General features: G+C 42.3%; 1 protein-coding gene across 1 annotated transcript in view; it reads left to right on the top strand.

Moving 5' to 3' along the window:
* Positions 1–17,549, top strand: part of man1a1 (mannosidase, alpha, class 1A, member 1) — a 110,211-nt gene extending 92,662 nt beyond the window's left edge. The window contains exons 7-12 of the mRNA XM_053488716.1: positions 1,917–2,010; positions 5,805–5,920; positions 9,575–9,794; positions 11,647–11,819; positions 13,230–13,345; positions 15,793–17,549. Coding sequence (XP_053344691.1) covers positions 1,917–2,010; positions 5,805–5,920; positions 9,575–9,794; positions 11,647–11,819; positions 13,230–13,345; positions 15,793–15,922 — 849 coding nt within the window. The 3' untranslated portion in view covers positions 15,923–17,549. The remainder of the gene's footprint in view (positions 1–1,916; positions 2,011–5,804; positions 5,921–9,574; positions 9,795–11,646; positions 11,820–13,229; positions 13,346–15,792) is intronic.
* The last annotated feature ends 2,127 nt before the right edge of the window (positions 17,550–19,676 follow it).

Raw genomic sequence — 19,676 nt, 5'->3', positions numbered from 1 at the left:
ACACACCCTCAGCTCCTCTTATTCGCGGCTCCCAGCACAATCTTTTTTTCTTTTTTTCCTGGATGTGAACCTTATCTCGGAGCTACACTGCTACACATAAACAGTGATTAAAACAGATCCCTGAGCTCAGAGTCGGTCAGAAAGACACTCCAGCGTCCAGTACATCAGGCCATTAAACCAGCCAGCCCAGTGCGCAGCCTTGTTTTCCCAGTGTTTTCCAATCACAGGTTTCGTCCTCACGCCTCTGCTCCATTGGGAGGCTGATAGATGATTTCATTACACACACTGAATGAGGCTCTACTTAACTCTGAAAGTGACCTGCACTTTATAGATTGATGAGCGCAATCTAGAACAGAATGCATGTCTGGCATCTCAGGCACGTTCTGCATCCCCTGACTCAGAGCTGATTCACCAAACCGTAGCGTCTATAAAACGCCTGATTCTGCTTGGTGCTCATGTTTTAGTGCTGTTCTACCGGACAGCGCGTCGCGGCTCGCTTCGACAAATTACCCACGGTCCCGCGTTTCGTCTCCATCTCCACTGCCAGGCGAGCTGTGCCATGCTTAAGTACCCGTGCTAAATTTGATTACCCTTCTTACCCATGGACCATATTAGATGAATGAGTGTGTAGCTAAAAATACCGCAGACCATCAATTGTTTAAACTACCTGTAGAAAAATATTCAATAGTGTATTTGTGTAATGTCTGCTGAATTTTGATCTAAGTAAAATCAGCCGTTTTATAGTTAGGACAGATCCCAAATCTGTCTATTCCTCCGTCTATCCATCCATTTAGGAATCTCTGTAGTCCACCTAGGTACTGTGGAGGCTAATAATGGCCGTTGTATTTATTCCCAGTTTTACACAGTACAGGCAATTTATGAACATGCATTTCTTTATACTGTCGGAGGAAATCGGAGCACCCAGTGGAAAGCCACCAAGCACGGGGAGAACATGCAAACTCCTTGCACACAGCCTTTAAGACTGGAATCGAACCCACACCCTGGAGGTGCAAAGCGAAAGTGCTAACCACTACACCACCGGGCCGCCATAAACACCTTCCTAGCGGCTTTATTTACACCCTACATGTGCTAGAATATAATAAAGCTGTAATAATTCTAGTGAAAATGCTATAACACTTGTTATTCGTCTATTTTATGGAAATGTACTCACTGTTATTGTTCCATATACTATGAAACTGTAAGATCTTTAAATCCAGACTTCTTATACTAAAGCATGACATATTTACACTCAGAAGAGCATTTGAGAAACACAAAGCAGGCAAATGGAAAGACCTACTAAGATGGAGAGTGGAAGTGATTTTCAAATGCGTTTTTAACCAAGCTTTATATAAAAAGAATAAAAACATGGAGGATGAGCATTTAAATACTTTTGTTTCATATGAAAATCTTTTAAATAATTGCTTCACACCAGTACTGTGCCTAAGCAAAATCATGAGCAATAGATTTACACTAAGTAAGCCAGTAAATTGGTTAAGTAGAATAGGATGACCGCCATTGCGGTCACCACCATTGGGTTAACTCTACACTCCATACAACCACGCCATGGCCATCAGTACTGGTTCCAAGCCTGGTTTGAAATCAGGAGGATTGCGACAGCAAGGGCAACCTGTGCCAGATCTTTGATTCCAAATTTGCCTGTAGTGTGTAAATGTTAACTGGAGGTCCTATCATGGTTGTGAAAATAAGAATAAATACATTGGTCACCATTGGCCTTCATGGTCCCTAGTTGGTCTACAGAGGATGGTTGGATAAATGGATGTACCAGATCTTGCAAATCGAATGACCCGATCTGGTGAACCCCAAGAATAAAAAGTCCAAAGCCCAAGGAAAAAAATGGTAGGATGACAAATACAGGAAAATGGAATACTATTTATTTTTTTTTTTTTCTGATGCAGGTCATGAACATCCGGAAGGTTCTTAATCGTCTGGACAAGCCTCAAGGACTTTACCCCAATTACCTGAATCCCAACAGTGGACAGTGGGGACAACGTAAGTCAGATAAAGTATTTCACTTTCAGCATTTCTCTCTCTCTCTCTCTCTCTCTCTCTCTCTCTCTCTCTCTCTCTCTCTTTGTCATTGATATTTTTTACAGTAGCACCTGAAAAGTCTTTTAGTCGTCTTGCTCAAGAATAAAGATATCCAGTAAGATCCCTGCAGCACTGGCAGCTCTGTGAAACTTGAGCATCATGATTAAATGACATCTCTCGGGTGCCTGATGTAGCACCTGTTCTGTGCTTATTCAGCGCTTAGTTACGACTCTGCTACTACACCGTTGTTTCAACTTTTTTAGCTAATCTTTAGAACAGTTCAGCCTGGATTTAACGTTACTTAGTTGTTGTTTTTTAACATAGTTCCCTGTCATTCAGCATCCGTCATTTTATGATGAAATGTATGTGCTATAATTTGTAATTTTTTTTGACTCAGTATGGTTTAGCTATTAATACATTAGTTATACGTTGTTATTTTTTTACTTTAAGAGCAACGGTTGTTCTGAACAGCATGTTTTAACCGTTTCTTTAAAGGTCCCATATTTAGGTATTTATTTAGACCTCAGTTTTACTCCTCTTCCGGACACAACATTTCAGTGTTTATGTAAATGAGTCACTGCTGAGCCATGCCTGGAGCTGCGCAACATGCTCAGCATTCTTATTTTTATTTATTGCATTTGATTTCCCCCTATTGTGACTTCTTATATGAGGTCACAATAGGGGGGGGAATCTAACTGCTTTGTTTAAGCCCCGAGCATCAATTCGTTGTGCTCTTTGTCCATTTACACAATAGGGGAAAATAGGTCCCCCTATTGTGACCTCATATAAGAAGTCATGCTAGAGGGAAAACAAATGCATTTGAAAAACATTTAACTGCTTTGTTTAATCCCTGAGCAAAATGAAAATGGAAAAAACAACATAAAGAATTGATTCACACCAGAAACTCATCTGAACATCTAAACATAACACAAAAGCAGAATTTTGCATTATACTTGCCCTTTAAGACAAAAGTATAGTTTTGTTAGCAAGATAAATGAGGAATTTAAGATTCCTAGCTACTTAAATAGCTTGCCGTTTGATATAAAATTAAATCATCTAGTCCTTTTTTTTTTTTGTTTTTCAGACATAAGGTGGGCTAGTTAATGTGATTGTACAGCATATCTTACGAGCGTATAAAGGTTATGTTGCAGCGCTAACGCTACGCTCCTGAGCCGTAAAGCAGCCATGACACGCGTTCCAGCGCGGCTTTATTACGGTACTTTCATGGCTAATTGCTCACCGATGTAAACAGCTAATTAGAGCCGGTGTTCCACCTCTCCGTGACTCACTCGTTAATCCAGTCATATTTTTTGATGCACTTAAGTGCCTCTATACCGTGCTGCAGTAATTAGCAGGTTAGCATGCGGTGTGTTAGCCGCGAACGCGTGGCAGCTTGGCGGGCTCGCCGAGAGATTTCCTGTCTGACTTGCTCCTCTTTCGTCCAGAAGTAGCAAATGAAAATAGTTTGTCACGTCTAGCCGCGGGGACAGAAAGCGGCTGATGGACCTGCTTTAGAAACAGCCTGCTTTCTTTCCTTTTTTGCCGCGTGCTTTCCTGTCCTGAGGGGGCGTCTCATATAGGGCACTAGACATAGTGCGCTAACAGAATGAGAGCCGTAGGAGCTGATTAAATGTAGCGCACGTCTTTCTGCAATTCCTCCATCTTTTTATTTCCTCCTTCCTTTCATGCGTTTATTTAATCACTTCCTTTCTTTCTGCTTTTCTGCCTTGCTTTAATGTCCTGCGTCCTTTCATCTCGTCCTGCGCTCCTTCCCCTGTCTTTCTTCTACTTTCTTTACTTCGTGGTTCTGTCTGTACTCTCATTCCAGCTTCACTCCGTCCCTTTATTTCATTCTTTTCTCCATTTTTTTTCTTTTTTGTTATTGTCTTGCTTCCTTTGCTTCGTTCTTTCCTCCTTGAATAACCTGCTGATTTCCTCAATTCCTTCATCATTCGTTCTTTCTTCTCGTTCAGGTTTCTTTATTTTTTCCCCCTTCCATCTTCCATCATCTTTCTGGTCTCCTTGTCAGTCTTGTCTTCTTGTCATTTTTTTTTTATTTAAGGCAGATTTTATTCCTCCTTTCTTTTTCTTATTGTTTCTACTTTGTATTGCTCCTCACGTCCTCCTGCTCTCGTTGCATCCATTTCTTTATTTCACTCTTCCTGCTTTTCTGTACTTTATTGTTTTCCTCCTCCTGTTTCCTCCTGCATTTCTTTTTCTTCTACATTCCCGTGCTTCTGCCATGCGTTTTGTCATGTTCTGTCTCTTTGTATTTTGCTGAGTAATAGCCAGGGGACATCTAGCATGTGGTGTGTGTGTGTGTGTGTGTCCTTCAGCAGTCACACTGCTGTAACAGCAGTAGCCACATTCCTACTGAGAGCCTCTTAGCAGCAGACACACACACACACACACACACACACACACACACACAGAGGCCACAAGAATGATATCTTCACCATACACAGTCACATTTTCAACTGTGTATGTGTGTGTGTGTGTGTGTGTGCGTGTGCATGTGTGTGTGTTTGTGTGCGCGCGCAACCTTGCACATGTGTTACAAAAATATGCTGTAAGTATGTGTTTAGAAATGGGATCTTAACTACACACACGCACACACACACACACACACACACACACACACACACACACACACACACAAATGACATCTTTATTATACAGAGTCACATTTTTAACTGTGTGTGTGTGTGTGTGTGTGTGTGTGTGTGTGTGTGTGTGTCCTTGCACATGTGTTACAAAAATATGCTGTTATATGTATTATTTATTTAAAAGTGGCATCTCACCTACACACCTACACACACACACACACACACACACACACATAAACAAAGGCCATAATGTCAATGACATCATCATACAGACTGACATTTTTAACTGTGTGTGTATGTGTGTGTGTATATATGTATATGTATGTATATTTGTGTATATGTGTCTATGCCTGTGTATGTGTATGTGTATGTATGTAAGGACTGAACTGATAAAACACACACACACACACAAATCACTCAGACAATCTTAATAACATCCGGACTGAACTGATAAACACACACATGCACAAACACTCTGATCTTACAACCATCTCACAGTTTGTTCTTACCCACCTGCCTGATCTTCTCTTTTTGCTCTATATTGCACAATATTTATCTTCTTGCTATTTTTTGCACAAAGTATTTTTAAATCATTACTGCTACTCAAATGTTTACAGTTTCTCCTCCCACTACGTCAACTCATACCTCATTATTACAAAAAGTACTGAAACGTTTTAGTGTTTGTCACTCTGTAGCTCTTTGTTTGTACAATTGCATGTGCACTTTGTTGTCTCTTTTTTTGTATAGAAGTAGTTTTAGGTGAACTTAAAAATAAAAAATGTAAATTTGTCATATCTGAGCTAGTCAGCTAATTAGGTCACCTAGTTATCTAGCTGACTCCGGTAGAGTTGTGTTGTTAACTTATGTTGTATAGGATGTGGCACCTTGGTCCTGGAGGAACGTTGTTTCGTTTCACTGTGTACTGAGCTCTATATGGTTGGAATGACAATGAAAGCCTACTTGACTTGACTTGACACACACACACACACACACACAGACCTTTCTGCATTCAGAGCTGTGATCTCACCTTTTACCCCTTTTAGCCACAATCCATCACTCACTAAACAAGCGTGTCAAGTGTGTGTACGTGTGTGTGTATGTGTGTGTTGCGCCACTGTTTTCCTAACCCTCTGCTTTTCTGTCTTTCAGATCACGTGTCCGTGGGTGGCCTGGGTGATAGTTTCTACGAATACCTGCTCAAAGCCTGGATCATGTCTGACAAGCAAGACGAGGAAGCCAAGAAGCTCTACTACGACGCCCTGAAGGTGAAAACCGCCGTCTGCGCGCTCGAGCTTGCACGTCTCTCTGCTCTAGAACACCGCACAGGAAACGTTTAACAACCTCCCCAAAGTGCATCTCAAATCACATGCTCGTGTACTACGACACTTTTGAGTGCACATAGCTGTCAGTGCAGCGGAATGTTCCGGCGGCTCGAACCAGGCACTCGGAGCAGACTGCAGCGGCACTGATAAGCATATTATAAACGGGTAGTTCAGCCGCGATACACTCGACTCGGGAGACGTTCGAGGCTTTTGGTTTACTCAGCGCAGTAAAATTCCTAATCCGAAATGTCAAAATATAATCGAAGCGCCACACGGAGGACTGAAATGCAGGCAAGGCTTTACAATGTGTTCCATTGTCCTTAAATATGCCTGGACAGGAAGTCGTGAAAGTGGTTTAACACAGAATTTTAACTTGTGGTGAGATAAAAATTACCCAAGCTGTTAGATGTGATAGATGTGCCCTGTCTGGTATAATAAAGCACTTTGTTTACTCGCCCTCGCAGAAAATTAGTAAATCCGAGGGGTCGTCAGATTTGAGGGTAGAAAAGTTGAGCAGTGACGTTTTCTCCAAATGGACTTTCCAGTTTAGTGCGCCTAGTGTATATAAAGTAGATATATAGGTGTTTTTAAATGGCTGTTTTAAGGGTCATAAGTCTCAACTGGGGCTCATCCAATGTAAAGAAAGGTGGGGTATCAACCAATCACAGGGCACAAACACTTACACACTCACACACCCATTCATACACTTACGACTTTGGACTGACTGAGAAAGCCAAAGTATCCAGAGGAAACCCAAACTTCAAACACACACATGCAGACCGGAGACAAGATTAGAACCAGGCAAAATAAATTATTTATGGATTCATATTTATGTTTTTCTAGCCTCCTCTAGGGGCGCTAAACTAGAAAGCGATCTATTTCTGAAGTGATGAGATAGCAATCAAATTTTAGCCAAAAGTGATAACAAAAAGCACAAGAGGGTGTTTAGCAATTGTTCATGGTTGTTACTGTGTAAGCATTAACTACCTTGTTTTACCATTATACAGGTAGTCCCCAACTTACGAACATTCGAGTTACGAATTTCCATGGGTTCTACGAACATTCATAGATGCAAACAGATCGGAGACGTAGCTCATAGTGTATTGTGCAAAAGTAGACACTGCAGTGCACCAGATACCTATATTTCCAATTATATACAATCTTTTCAGTGTGTAAGTGAATGTATAAAATGTCCAAAGTCCGGTATATTGTATGTGTGTGCATGTGTGGGTGCAGGAGAAATGAGTCGGCACCGGACACAGTCGTCCGAAAGCACGATGATAGAAAATGCCTGTCCTGTAAAATCCTCAATAAAACAGAGTTTACAGTCCAATACAGTGGAAAACAGCTCTGAGACAAAATGTCATTCGGGTTTCCCCTCACAATTTAAGAGTGCAGAGACAACACGGTTACATTTCTCATCTGAGTTTCATTTCCTTAGCCGCACTTACATTTTTTGGCCACATGAGGGCAGTGTGGGAAAAGAGGACAGAGATTTAGTCAAGTAGATTGGTATTTACATTTAGGCATTTGGCAGACGCTCTTTTCCAGAGCAACTTACATTTTTATCTCATTACACATCTGAGCAGTTGAAGGTTAAGGGCCTTGGTCAAGGCCCAACAGTGGCAACTTGGTGGTTGTGGGGTTTGAACCTGAGATCTTCCGAACTGTAGTCCAATGCCTTAACCACTGAGCTACCCCTGACTGAGCTACCCCTGGTATGCTTTACATTGTATATTCGTGTCAAAGGCGTATACTTTGACTCACTTTGTTTTACTTAAGAACAAATCCAACTTGTGAACATGCTCCCGGAGCTGAACTCGTTCGTAAGTCAAGGACCACCTGTATCTACAATGTTTTGAAGAAAAAAACTAATGTTAATTTCTCCTAAAAGGCACAACAACCATCAATTACTACCAGTCAAGAGAACAAAATTTCCTGGGACATATAGACAGTTATAAGTGTTTGTAAGCACATATATGTGGAAGAGGGAGAATAGCGCTTTCTATCAGAAGTAGTTTATCAAGAAAGCACATGTCAGCCTTCATCCTCTACAGTCGATTACTAGAGTATGATTTGAGACACAACCTCTGTTCACCCACACACAGGATGTGGGTTGTTGTTTCTGTACAGATCCGCCCTCATTTTTTTACGTGCACAGTTGTGTGTTTCTGTGGGTGTGCGAGAACCAAAGTGAAACTGAAACAGCAGACCACAGAGAGGAAAACAGATCTGTGCTGATTACATACTGTACATGCCATGTGTTCAGTCCACACGTATTTATTAAAAGTATATAGAGTGTCCTAATCCCTTTCATGTCATCCAGTGAGATGTTTTTTTTCTCCTCTTTGCTACGGTTCATTCAGTCACCTAGAAATGACTCCTTCACTCCTCTATTTATAGCAGCAGACTTAAAAGCCGCGATAGAGGAAATCATCCTACCGAATCAAGGGCATTTAGAGCTGACATATCGTAAAGGAATAGTCCGGCACTTTCACGTTTCACTGCACCGAGGAAAGAACTGGAAATGGAAAAAGAACTGCGCTGTTGCAGTGCCAATATAACCGTTTATAAGGAACCTCCTTTCTTGTAGATTTTGCAATAACTCTGTAGAAATCATACTCTCACAGGTGGAAAAAATAGCGTTAGTCATCTGCGTTTGATTGTGCAATGAAACAACTAAAACCTTCTCCAAAGCCTAAATAACTGCATTTTAAAAAATGTGTTACTCCATTGTTTGGAAAAAAATGTTGGATAAAAATTCATAATGCTTTTTTATCTACACATTGGAAAGCCTATCCCAGGAGAGACCAATCCAACACACACATACTACAGACAATTTGGGGACACCAATCTGCAATCTGTCTTTGGGAGGAAACCGGGGTACCCGGAGAAAACCCACCAAGCACATGCAGAACATGCAACAGAAACGAAAATCGATCCTGGCCAGGAATCAAACCCAGACGCTGAAGGTGCACGACGACTGACCCGCTGATTCGACTGTTTGAAATGATCAGCAGAAGGTTGATTAAATTATATAATCAAATAAATCACACAGCTCTAATTAAAGGACAGCTGAGCACTTTCTTAATTTTAAAGTAGAAATACTGACAACTTTTTTGGGGGGGGAAATATCAATAGAAAGATATTAATGTTCTGTTTCCTGACAATTTGAAGAAATAATCAGTTTGACAGCAGCGGCGTGTAGGTGAGTGGACGAGGCACGGTGAGACGGCGAGTTGTTTATGCAGTGGGATTTGTTGCCCTTGCTTCAGGAGGACATTTCAATCGAAGCGCTCCATGTGGGTGATTTAGGCAGAGTAGATTGAAATTTGTTGTCTTTCTGATGAAAAAAAAACAAAACGTGGCGCCGCTACACAGCTGTGACTGCGAGTTCTCCCCCCTCAGGCTCTGTGCTGTGGCATCATACAGCCATGAGACCGACCTTTGTGTTGGGGAAGCTACAGAACGACAAAGCAACATCTGTCCATGCAATCTGAGTGCTCATCAAAGCACTCAGGACAAAACCCTCTCGTCTCGTCTCAGTTTATATGTTTTAATTCTGGTTTAATTTCTGTCCACTTTTTCTGCCCCTAGGCCATTGAGGCGGGTTTGATCCGGAGGTCAAGCAGTGGTCTTACCTACATCGCAGAATGGAAAGGAGGTCTACTAGAGCATAAGATGGGTCACCTGACCTGCTTTGCTGGGGGGATGATCGCTCTCGGGGCAGACGGGGCTGCCGAGGACCAAACCGGTCACCAAATGGAACTGGCAGCCGAGATCACACGCACATGCCACGAGTCGTACGCCAGAACCAGTGAGCATGACTTCTCGAACCTTATGAACAACCTGCTTACAACCACCTTTCATACTCTGTTTGTCTGTCTGTCTGTCTATAGCTATTTGTCTGTCAGTTATCCATTCATCTATCTATCTATCTGTCTGTCTGTCTGCCTGTGAGTACATGTCCATGTGTCCATTGCTGTCTGTGTAAGTATTTATCTTTGTTGGTCACTAGGGGGCGTGCCGACCTGTACTTCACTTCTGGTTGCCATGGTTTCACTTATGGCTAGTGCTAAATAATAGCCACAGATATAGTATGATAGCATAAAATACAATCCTGCAGGTGAACCATCTATTATTTATCGTTTAGTTACTTTACTTTATTGGGCAAAACAACCGACGACTGACACATAAGATTACCATCTCCTATCAAAAAATGAATGAGCGCTTGGTCAAGCACTGCGTAATGATGGTGTTATTATTAATAATAAATAGTTTTTACCAGTGGTTATATCATTGGTGTTATTTTGAGTGTGAGCTATGCAGTGGAGTGAAACATTAACCCGCTGCTCAGTGCAATGAAACTGATGATCGGTGGTGTGCATGTGTGAGACTTTGCTGCTGTAGTGTGTGTAAAGGCTGCTGGGAGGAAACAGATCAATAACTGGCTGTGTTTCGGCGCTGGGGGATAAGGAGTTTCTCGCTGCGCTTTATGCCTCTCGGCTTTGTTCTAATCTGTAAGGTCACTCCAAGTGCACACTGTGAGCAAGGGTGTAGAGACATGGCCGTCTACCCCACCGGGAGAGCAGGGTCCCAGTAATGCCTGATTATCCGCAGTTCTACTGTGGTTAATCTGCTTCATACATACATACACACACACACACACACACACAAAAAGAATCAGATCAGTCAGACATGTCACGTGACACAGTTATCCTCCTGAGTCTCGGTTTAGACAAAGTGTGTTCATTTAAAAATAATAATTTATGTTTCAGGGACGTTTCGGTGTCTGTTAAAAAATATGAGGGGCGTTCAAGTCAAACCGGGACTTTTCATTGTGCAGAATAACAGAACACGGTTATTTCTCCATATAATCCTCTGCTACACTAATGCACTTATCCCAGTGTTTCACTACTGCTTTGAAACCATCATGGTAGAAAATTTTCTCGTACGCCAGAGCTATGATCAGACTGCCTGTCTGATTCACGTCTGAAACTCAGGCCTCCCAGGAACTCCTTTAGTCACTCAAACATGTAGAAATGACTTGGAGCGAGATCAGGACTGTACGGGGGATGTGGTAATAACCCCAGCCGAGTTCCCGTAACGTGCAAGCGGTGTTGTTGAATGATTGTGTGTACAGTTCCCGCTGACAGATGTGTCTCTCTTGCAAGTTGGTGACGAGGAAGCTGTCATTTTTTAAGGATCAGACATGGACATTCAGCGAGTGGAATGTCTGATCCTTAAAAATTTCTACCATAAAACCTGCAAGTATCTTGATTCGCTTGTTTCAAATAACATAGCTAGGCTACCTTAGCTAGGCTACATCACATGACAACCAGATGGATTTAAGCCTATATAAAAATAGGAAATTGTAGCCGTGTTATCGTCCTCATCATGTTGAGCTCTGGGGTGTAATTCCAAGATGGCCGCCCCATTCGGTTATTTATATGTATGTTTATATGATATAATGTATAATATATATTGGAAGTGGTTGGAGGTAGATATTTACACTAAACGTTGTAGGCGAGACAGTCCTCTGTTTATTTGTTAGCTATAATATCCTTGTAGCTTTAGCATTTTGCCTAAGTGAAAAATTGTGCATGTGCATTTTGTGCACCTGACCAACATTTTATGGAATAATCATCCTTTTGTGTGTTTGTTTTCAGACCTTAAGCTGGGGCCGGAGGCGTTCAGGTTCGACGGTGGTGTAGAAGCCATCGCCACGCGACAGAATGAGAAATACTTCATCCTGAGGCCAGAAGTCATCGAAACCTACATGTACTTGTGGAGGTTCACTCACGACCCCAAATACAGGCAGTGGGGCTGGGAGGCCGTCCAGGTGAGACTGTGTGTGTGTGTGTGTGTGTGAGCGAGTGTGAGTGTGTGTGAGTTTGTGTGTGAGTGTGAGTGTGTGTGCGCGAGCAAGCGAGCGAGTGTGTGAGTGTGTGTGAGTGTGAGTGAGTGTGTGTGTATTTGTGCAGACAGACAGTGCACTGCAGGGGGAGTGTGTTTTCCCAGTGTGAGTGTATACAGGCCTGGAGCTCAGAGCAGCTCCTCAGGATGCAGATTGCTGAGATCTCGCATGCGTGTAATTGTGTGGGAACGACATGAGAATGACTTACGGCTCTACAGAAGAAAGGCTCAGTGTCTCTCTAGTGCCTTAACCTTTCCCTTTTTTTCTCATTCATCTCTTTATTCACCACTTTGTCTCCATCACAGTGTGCAGGCTTCATCACTCAGTCCATTAAAATGATGGAATTCCTGCACTTCCTCATCTCGACCATGTCTGTGCTTTAATTTGGCATTTCTCTTCTTTATTTTTACTTTACTCAACACTGTTCTCTCCATGTCCGTGTGGGTTTCCTCCTGGTTTCCTCCCACCTCTTTTGGGCTTTGCTAAATAATAATAATAAGGCTTATAATAATAATTTAAGCAAACAATAATAATAATTAAATTTAGTGTAATGTTGTGCCTGAATTGCAAATGCGCCGTCTTGTGGCATTCAAGTTAATAGAGATGTGAGCTACAGAGAAATACGAGACAAAACAATTGTATCGTTATCGGTTAATTCATTTTCAATCAGTTGGTTTCTTAACAGAAATGATTCAAGTCTTGTTCAGAGTAATGATTTGTTATTAACATCCCTAGTCTCGTACTATTGGCTGATTGGCATTTTTTTTTTAAGCATTTCTTTATTTTTTTAGAAAAAAGCTAAATGCATTGTCAAAAGAATAAAATCGTTTGAAGTTGGAAATGTGTCCCGGATTAGTCTTCAGGGTCTTAGATTTGTTACATAATAACCTCATAATGAGAAATCCTTTTTTTCATTTAAGAGCTCTTCATGCGTAGTGTTTCCACAGTAAGCCAGCACTATGGTTCTGACCCGGATAAAATGCTACTGAAAGGTCCTCCTTCTTTTTCATCTCAGAAAGAAAAAAGAAAGAGATGAGGTTTCCAGGCCAGTACTGCGCATTTGAAATCCAGTTCCTTCTAAAGCGCTATAATATGCAATAGGTGGTTGATAAGCGCAATACACTACTTCCTGTTATAGGACATATAATAATTAACTTCTGGTTAGTAACAGTTCTGTAACCCCGGGTTGGGTCAGGCTGCATCACACCAATCTGTCAATTAGTACACAAACCCGAGTTCAAGTTTAATATTTATTAACTTAAAAAAAAAAAAAATGACATGTAAGTGGAATGTTAATGTTTTTTTTCCTCTGTGTGTGTGTGTGTGTGTGTTCAGGCTCTGGAGCAGCACTGTAGGGTGGAGGGAGGCTACAGTGGAGTAAGGGACGTCTACAGCAACACTCCCAGCCACGATGACGTCCAGCAGAGCTTCTACCTAGCTGAGACACTAAAGTAATTGTTTCACACACACACACACACACAGAAACAGGATTATGAGCTCATTTACAGGTTAAAAGTTCATCTCGATAAATTCAAAAGCGAAAGCATGTTTCCCATTCCTATTTCGTTTCCCATGCAAACAGGTTTTTCTGGTCAAGAAATTTTATCTCCTGGTTTATCCGTGTGTGAGCATGAGAATGCATGGATGTACTTGAATGTGTGACATTCTTTCCCTCTTCTACTTCCGTATGTGTGTGTGTGTGCAGTGTTAGCTGAGCCACGGCGTTCACTGAGTGTTAATATTCAGCTCTGCAGTGCTTCTCAGTGGCTCGGTGTCACACACTCCGTCACTAATCCTCTGGCTCGCACTCTGACGCTCTGATCGAAAGCTCGGCGCAGAACTACACTCCCAGATGCTACTTGCTGATATGTGACACACACACACACACACACACTGCTGCGCTGCTTTACACCCGTTCTTATCGTCACCATCTTTGCTGATGCAGCTCAGCGAAGGCGTGGGACTCCCCATATAAATATAACAATTACACAGCACTCGTTACCATGGAAACGATTCGCATCAGAGATGGAAGTCGAAAAAAATTACCCGCCACTTTCGGACCAATCAGAATGGAGGACACATCAGCACTGCGTTCAAGATGCACGAGCTGATGAACAGCTGATGATTGTTTATCTCCGACAGCTGGAGGAGGCGGAGCTTGCTTTTTCAACATCTGGACGGAAAGTAAATAAACGGTTAGAGGAGTTATTAGAGGCACATGCGGATCGTAGAGCCATTTGCTGAAATACATCGGCTCATTGGCCACCTCGCTCCAACACACACACAAACAAGTGTCTCCCCTCCGACACAAGTAGGAGAAGAAAAGAATGTCACACATTCAAGTACATTCCCATATATCCATGCACTTATATGCTCACGCACACACTCACTTGAAAGAGACACATGAACATACAACACACACAGACATACACACACACATAAAGGGGGAGCACAGCACGACTCTAAATGTCGGTATGGACACACAGCGGTGGCTGATCCAGCTCTGTGTAAAGGACTAATGTGTTTTGCTATCATGTTGCTAGATGTTAAGCTCCATGGAAATCTCATGTTAAAAGCCAGACACGCACACACACGCACACAAATGGACAGAGGAGAGCTGATACATGCAGCAGGTGTCCCACATGCATGGTCAGTGCCGACCGCCAGTAACAGCAGCTCCAGCCTCTCCGTTTATTGGCTGTAAATTTTCATCGAGTGTCACTTGGCTCTCGGAACGCAGCCCCGTCTGCTATTGATATGCCAGGAGCGCTTGTGAAACTATACACCATCACTCTCACGGAAGCTGTAAACATGTCGAAGTCTTCTTAGCCAAGGGAAACATAAACATGGTTTTGTTTTGTTTTGTTTTTCGAGTCATGAGAACTAAGGGTGCTCCGATCAGAGTTCCGATCCGACCAGAATCACAGAAATCAGAATTGTCCGATATCGATAGCTAGAGCTGATTATAGGTGTTTGTGTGTGTACTGTAGGTTATTGAAATCGGCCATTTAAAGTGTTTTATTTATTGTGTAGAGTTGTCTTATTTAGGCGGCACAGTGGTGTTGTGGTTAGCACTATCGCCCCGCACGTCCAGGGTCCGGATTCAATTCCTGTCTCGGTTATCTATGAGCATGGCGTTTGCACGTTCTTCTCGTGCTTGGTGGGTTTCCTCCCTCAGTCCAAAGACATGCAGATTAAGCTAGTTAGTGTTCCCACATTGCCTGTAGTATATAAATGTTCACTGGAGGTCCCACCACAGTTGTGAAAATGGGAATAAATACAATGGCCATTCTTGGCCTCCATGGTCACCAGTTGGACTACAGAGGTTCCTGGATGGATGGATTGTTTTATTCTTCTTCATTTATTCATCTTTATCTTCTTTTGGCTGCTCTTGTTAGGGGTCGCCACTTGTCTTCATCTAACTCTACCACATCTTCCCCTATCACTCCAACCTCCCGCATGTCCTCCCTCACCACATCCATAAACCTCCTCTTGGGCCGCCTTCTTCTCCTCCTGCCTGACAGCTCCATCTATAAATGAATCCCCCTTTTCCGTCGTCCGCAGATGTCCATCTTAATGTGGCCTCTCTAACTTTGTCCCCAAACCGTCCTACCTGCACTGTCTATCTAATATACTTATCCCTGTGCATTCTTGTCACTTCTAATGCAAAATTGCAGCATCTTTAGCCCTGCCACCACCAATTATTATTATTATTATTATTAGTATTATTATTAGTATTTTATTTAATTTAAGCAATGCGTAAATACAATTAAGATCTGAGATTTTTTTGTTTTTGTTGATGATTTTATTGTTTTTATTGTCTCATCAATGTAAAAAAAAAAAAGGTAACAGAAGATGCAGCTTAGCAACACCATGTATGTGTGTGTGTTTGTTTTAGGTACCTGTACCTGTTGTTCTCTGATGACGACCACCTGCCGTTCGAGCACTGGGTCTTCAACACCGAGGCTCACCCTCTTCCCGTCATCAAGGCAGAGAGGGAGAGCTCAGACAGGAAAGAACAGCTGTAGCAGCGCTTACGCTTCCCCACAACGCCCCTCGCAAGGACATCTCCAGCTGTGAGCAAGTGCTCGGACCTGTAGCTGCAATCTCCAGCAGCGCAGTCGACCGCCTTCTGACCGCTCATTCTCCACCCGAAAACGTCCTGCAGGTCTCTCCCGGGGCTGAGCATCTTCTCCGTTTAGAGATAGCAGTGTGCATGCTGCCCTTCTCCTGAAACCCCACCCCCTTTGTTTTCTCACCCCGATCGGTCCGAATGAGCTTCTCTTCTCTCCTCCGTGAGGAGACCCGGACCACCGTCTTCACTCGGATCACGTTCATCACGTTGTATTTCACACATGACACGCAAAAACGAAGCCATATTTCGTTAAAAAAGTCTGTTTGATTCCGATAATTCATTGTGTATGATTTCTATAAAGTGTGTGTGCGTGTGTGTTTTTCTGTCCGCCACAATGGCAAGGTAGTGATATGGAGTTAACTAGTGCCTTTTTAGCTTAATGACCAACTGTTCTGCTTGTGTAAGTGATTCCATGAACTGAGGAAGCTTTAGTTCAGGAAGAGTGTATGGTCTTTGATTTGGATTGTTTTTGTTTTGTTTTTGTTTTGTTTTTGTTTGGGTTTTTTTCCCTCCTTTCTCAGTTGTCTGACCTCAGACTTCCAGGACAACACAAGAAATTCACGGTGTGAAAGATGACTTGGACGACATGCCGCGATTGACGTTGCATTAGGAAACAGCGTCCCGTTCGAGTCGATTCCCGCATACGTCAGTGCTTCCTTTTCCTCCCTCCAGTCGCGCTCTGTTTCAATGAGAAACTTCGGACTTTCACTGTTTACTCGCTCGAGCGTGGCCGGGGATATCGGACATATGTACAAATAGGGTAGTTTATGTTAATTTATGACTCGTGAAATAAGAAGTGTTTTTTAAGCCTCACAGGCGCACGGATGAAGGAGCCTAGCCTCGCCGATGATGATGGCGATGATGAAGGTCATGATGATGATGACTACAAGAGAAATCATCCTCCAGTGCTAACGAGTCAGCAGCATCAATCAGCAAGACTGAATGATTATGTCTGAATGTACCACCAAATGTGAAGTGAACTTTATTTCTTACCTGCCTTGTGTTACGGTTTCTGCTTTCTTTTCTCATGAAAGCACAAAAAAATTGTGAATTTTGTTTCTTTCATAGAAAAAGGGGGGAAGCGTCCTAGTGTGGAACTTGTGTAGAAAGCACACAAAAGGAATTAGCAAAGAGATTCAAAGAAAGCAAACATACATATACCAGTAAGGGTAGATGACACTGGATAAAACACACACACACACACACGTACACACAGTGATGTTAGTACTGGGGAATGCCACAGCTGGCAAGGATCAACAGTGTGTGTGTGTGTGTGTGTGTGTGTGTGTGTGTGTGTGTGTGTGTGTTTTTTGCTATTTTTTCCCCTCGTAGTGTCCGTGTCTAGCGTCTAGGCAACTTCCACTAACCTCTTAGCATCTGAGTGAACTGTGTAGTATGTAAAGTTCCACTTCCCTAAAATGTAATCGGCGAAGCTAAATTCCGCTCCTCTAGTTTTGCTCTGGAGCTACAAGGCTAATATAGCTAGCTACCAATTAAAGGAAATCTGTCTCGCCCCGAAATACGTCCCTGCATGTTGTTCATTATTAAAGTAAGAAATTAAACAAGTGGTTATAATGCAGCAAGAAGTAAAACAAAGTTACCAAATTTGCCAGTGATTATTTTTTATTATTATTATTTATATTAACTAATGCCATGATTTTCTGTTTATAGTTACTTGTAATATTATTGAACGATAATCCTCCAGGTCCTGGGTTCGATTCCCACGTCAGGTCTGTGTACATGTTTGAGGTTGCATGTTCTCCCCGTGCATGCTGGGTTTCCTTCAGGTTCTCCAGTTTCCTCCCGCAGTCCAAAACATGCAGATTAGGCTAATTGGCATTCCCAAATTGCCCATAGTGTATAAATGTGTGTCAATTTTGACCTGAATAAATGCAGTCGTAACCATTGGCCTCTACGGTCCCTAGTTGGACTAGAGTTTCCTAGATGGATAGAGCAGCTATAAACAGTAGTTTCTTTTTCGCTTCTTTCTCTTAATACTGTTTTAACTCTCTCACACATTTAAAGCGCTGACACTGGAGGCTCCTTCAAAAAATGCAAAGTGTGTCCGCCCTCCAAAGAGGGCGCTGTAGAGCTGACAGAACGTACAGTAGTAATAGTAAAGTTACAGTCATCCACAAAGTAGGTGGAGTTAAGATAAAAATAATACTTAAGAATGAACATCTCTGCACAGAGAAATTGTCAGCAATTACATATGTTTTCATTCAGTTTATTTGGAGTGTAAATAAACACTCACAAACACTTGCAAAGTATATAATGAATGTGTACTAAAAGGTCTGTGTACATGTTTGAGTTTGTATGTTCTCCCCCATGCTTGGTTGGTTTCCTCCGGGTGATCCGGTTTCCTCCAACAGTCCAAGGCAGATAAGGCTAACTGGTGTTTGTGTGTGTGTGTGTGTGTGTGTGCCCTGCAATGAATCGGTACACTGTCCAGGATGTACCCTGCCTCGTGCCTGAAGGTTCCTGGGATAGGCTCCAGGCTTCCCGTGACCCAGTACAGGAGAAGTGGTGTAGAAAATGAAGGAATGAATCTATTTATATAAAGCTGGCAGTCAGAACTACCCTCAGAGATTGTTATAGGAAATCTATTATCAGTTGAGAACTGAACAGCAGTGTGTTATTTTTAAGAATCAATTTTGTAAATAGGGTGAAAGTTGAACTTTATTATATATATATATAATCTGCAACACTTTACGCTTTCTGGCTTAGAAATGTTTTGGGAGACGGAGCCGAGGCTGGGTTCAATGTGGAATTAAAAGGCACTTGTAAAATTACATGCATAAGTATATATTTATAATCAATATGGATTGGCGGACGGGTGGATAAGAGGTTAGCACTGTGGTCTCCAGGGTTGAGGGTTCGATTCCCTCCTCGGGTCTGCATGCATGTTCTCCCTCTGCTTGGTGGGTTTCCTCCAGGTACTCCGGTTTCCTCCCACACTCCAAAAACATGCAGATTAAGCCAACTGGGGTTTTCAAATCGCCTACAATGTGTGTGCACCCTGCCTCATGCCAAAAGTCCAACCATGGCCTGGACAACTAGCAAAAGAAACGAGGCAGGAAGCTTTAACCAAACAGCGGTGGACTGATACCAAAGTACATTAAGGAAGAAAATTAATGACATGCTTTTGTTTTTTTTAAATGGCCGCCCCAATTACAGTTCAGTGTTCAGTTTCACTGTGAAGTTTTCTTCATGGCTGTAAATGGCAATAAGTCAGATTGTGGACATGAGCACGGACTCACATAGATTTGTCCAAGAAGTTTAGGAGAGTCTGAATTTCATTACTTGCTAGCTACATTAGCATCATAGCTCCAGTACAACTTTATAAAAAGCTAACTTTGGACACCTTGATCTGACTGGTTACCTGTGTAGTGTGTATGTGTTTCAAAAGGAAATCAATCTGACTCGTTATGGAGGACGTTTTATTTATTTATGTGCAGCCTTTCCTAGCATTTGCTTCATTTCCTAATGAGGGTGAACTGAGATCTCGTATAAACACTTCACCTTGTTTCAACCGGCACTTCAGTACCATGTTTCGCCTTGTTCAGTTTTGGAAAAGATGTGTAATGGTGTGAGAGATTCAAAGAGCAGCAGACACGGATCTGGAACACTAAGACCAAAGGAAAATG

The sequence above is a fragment of the Clarias gariepinus genome, chromosome 27, assembly GCF_024256425.1.
Source record: "Clarias gariepinus isolate MV-2021 ecotype Netherlands chromosome 27, CGAR_prim_01v2, whole genome shotgun sequence".
NCBI lineage: Eukaryota > Metazoa > Chordata > Actinopteri > Siluriformes > Clariidae > Clarias > Clarias gariepinus.
This window is presented reverse-complemented; position numbering and strand designations above follow the sequence as displayed.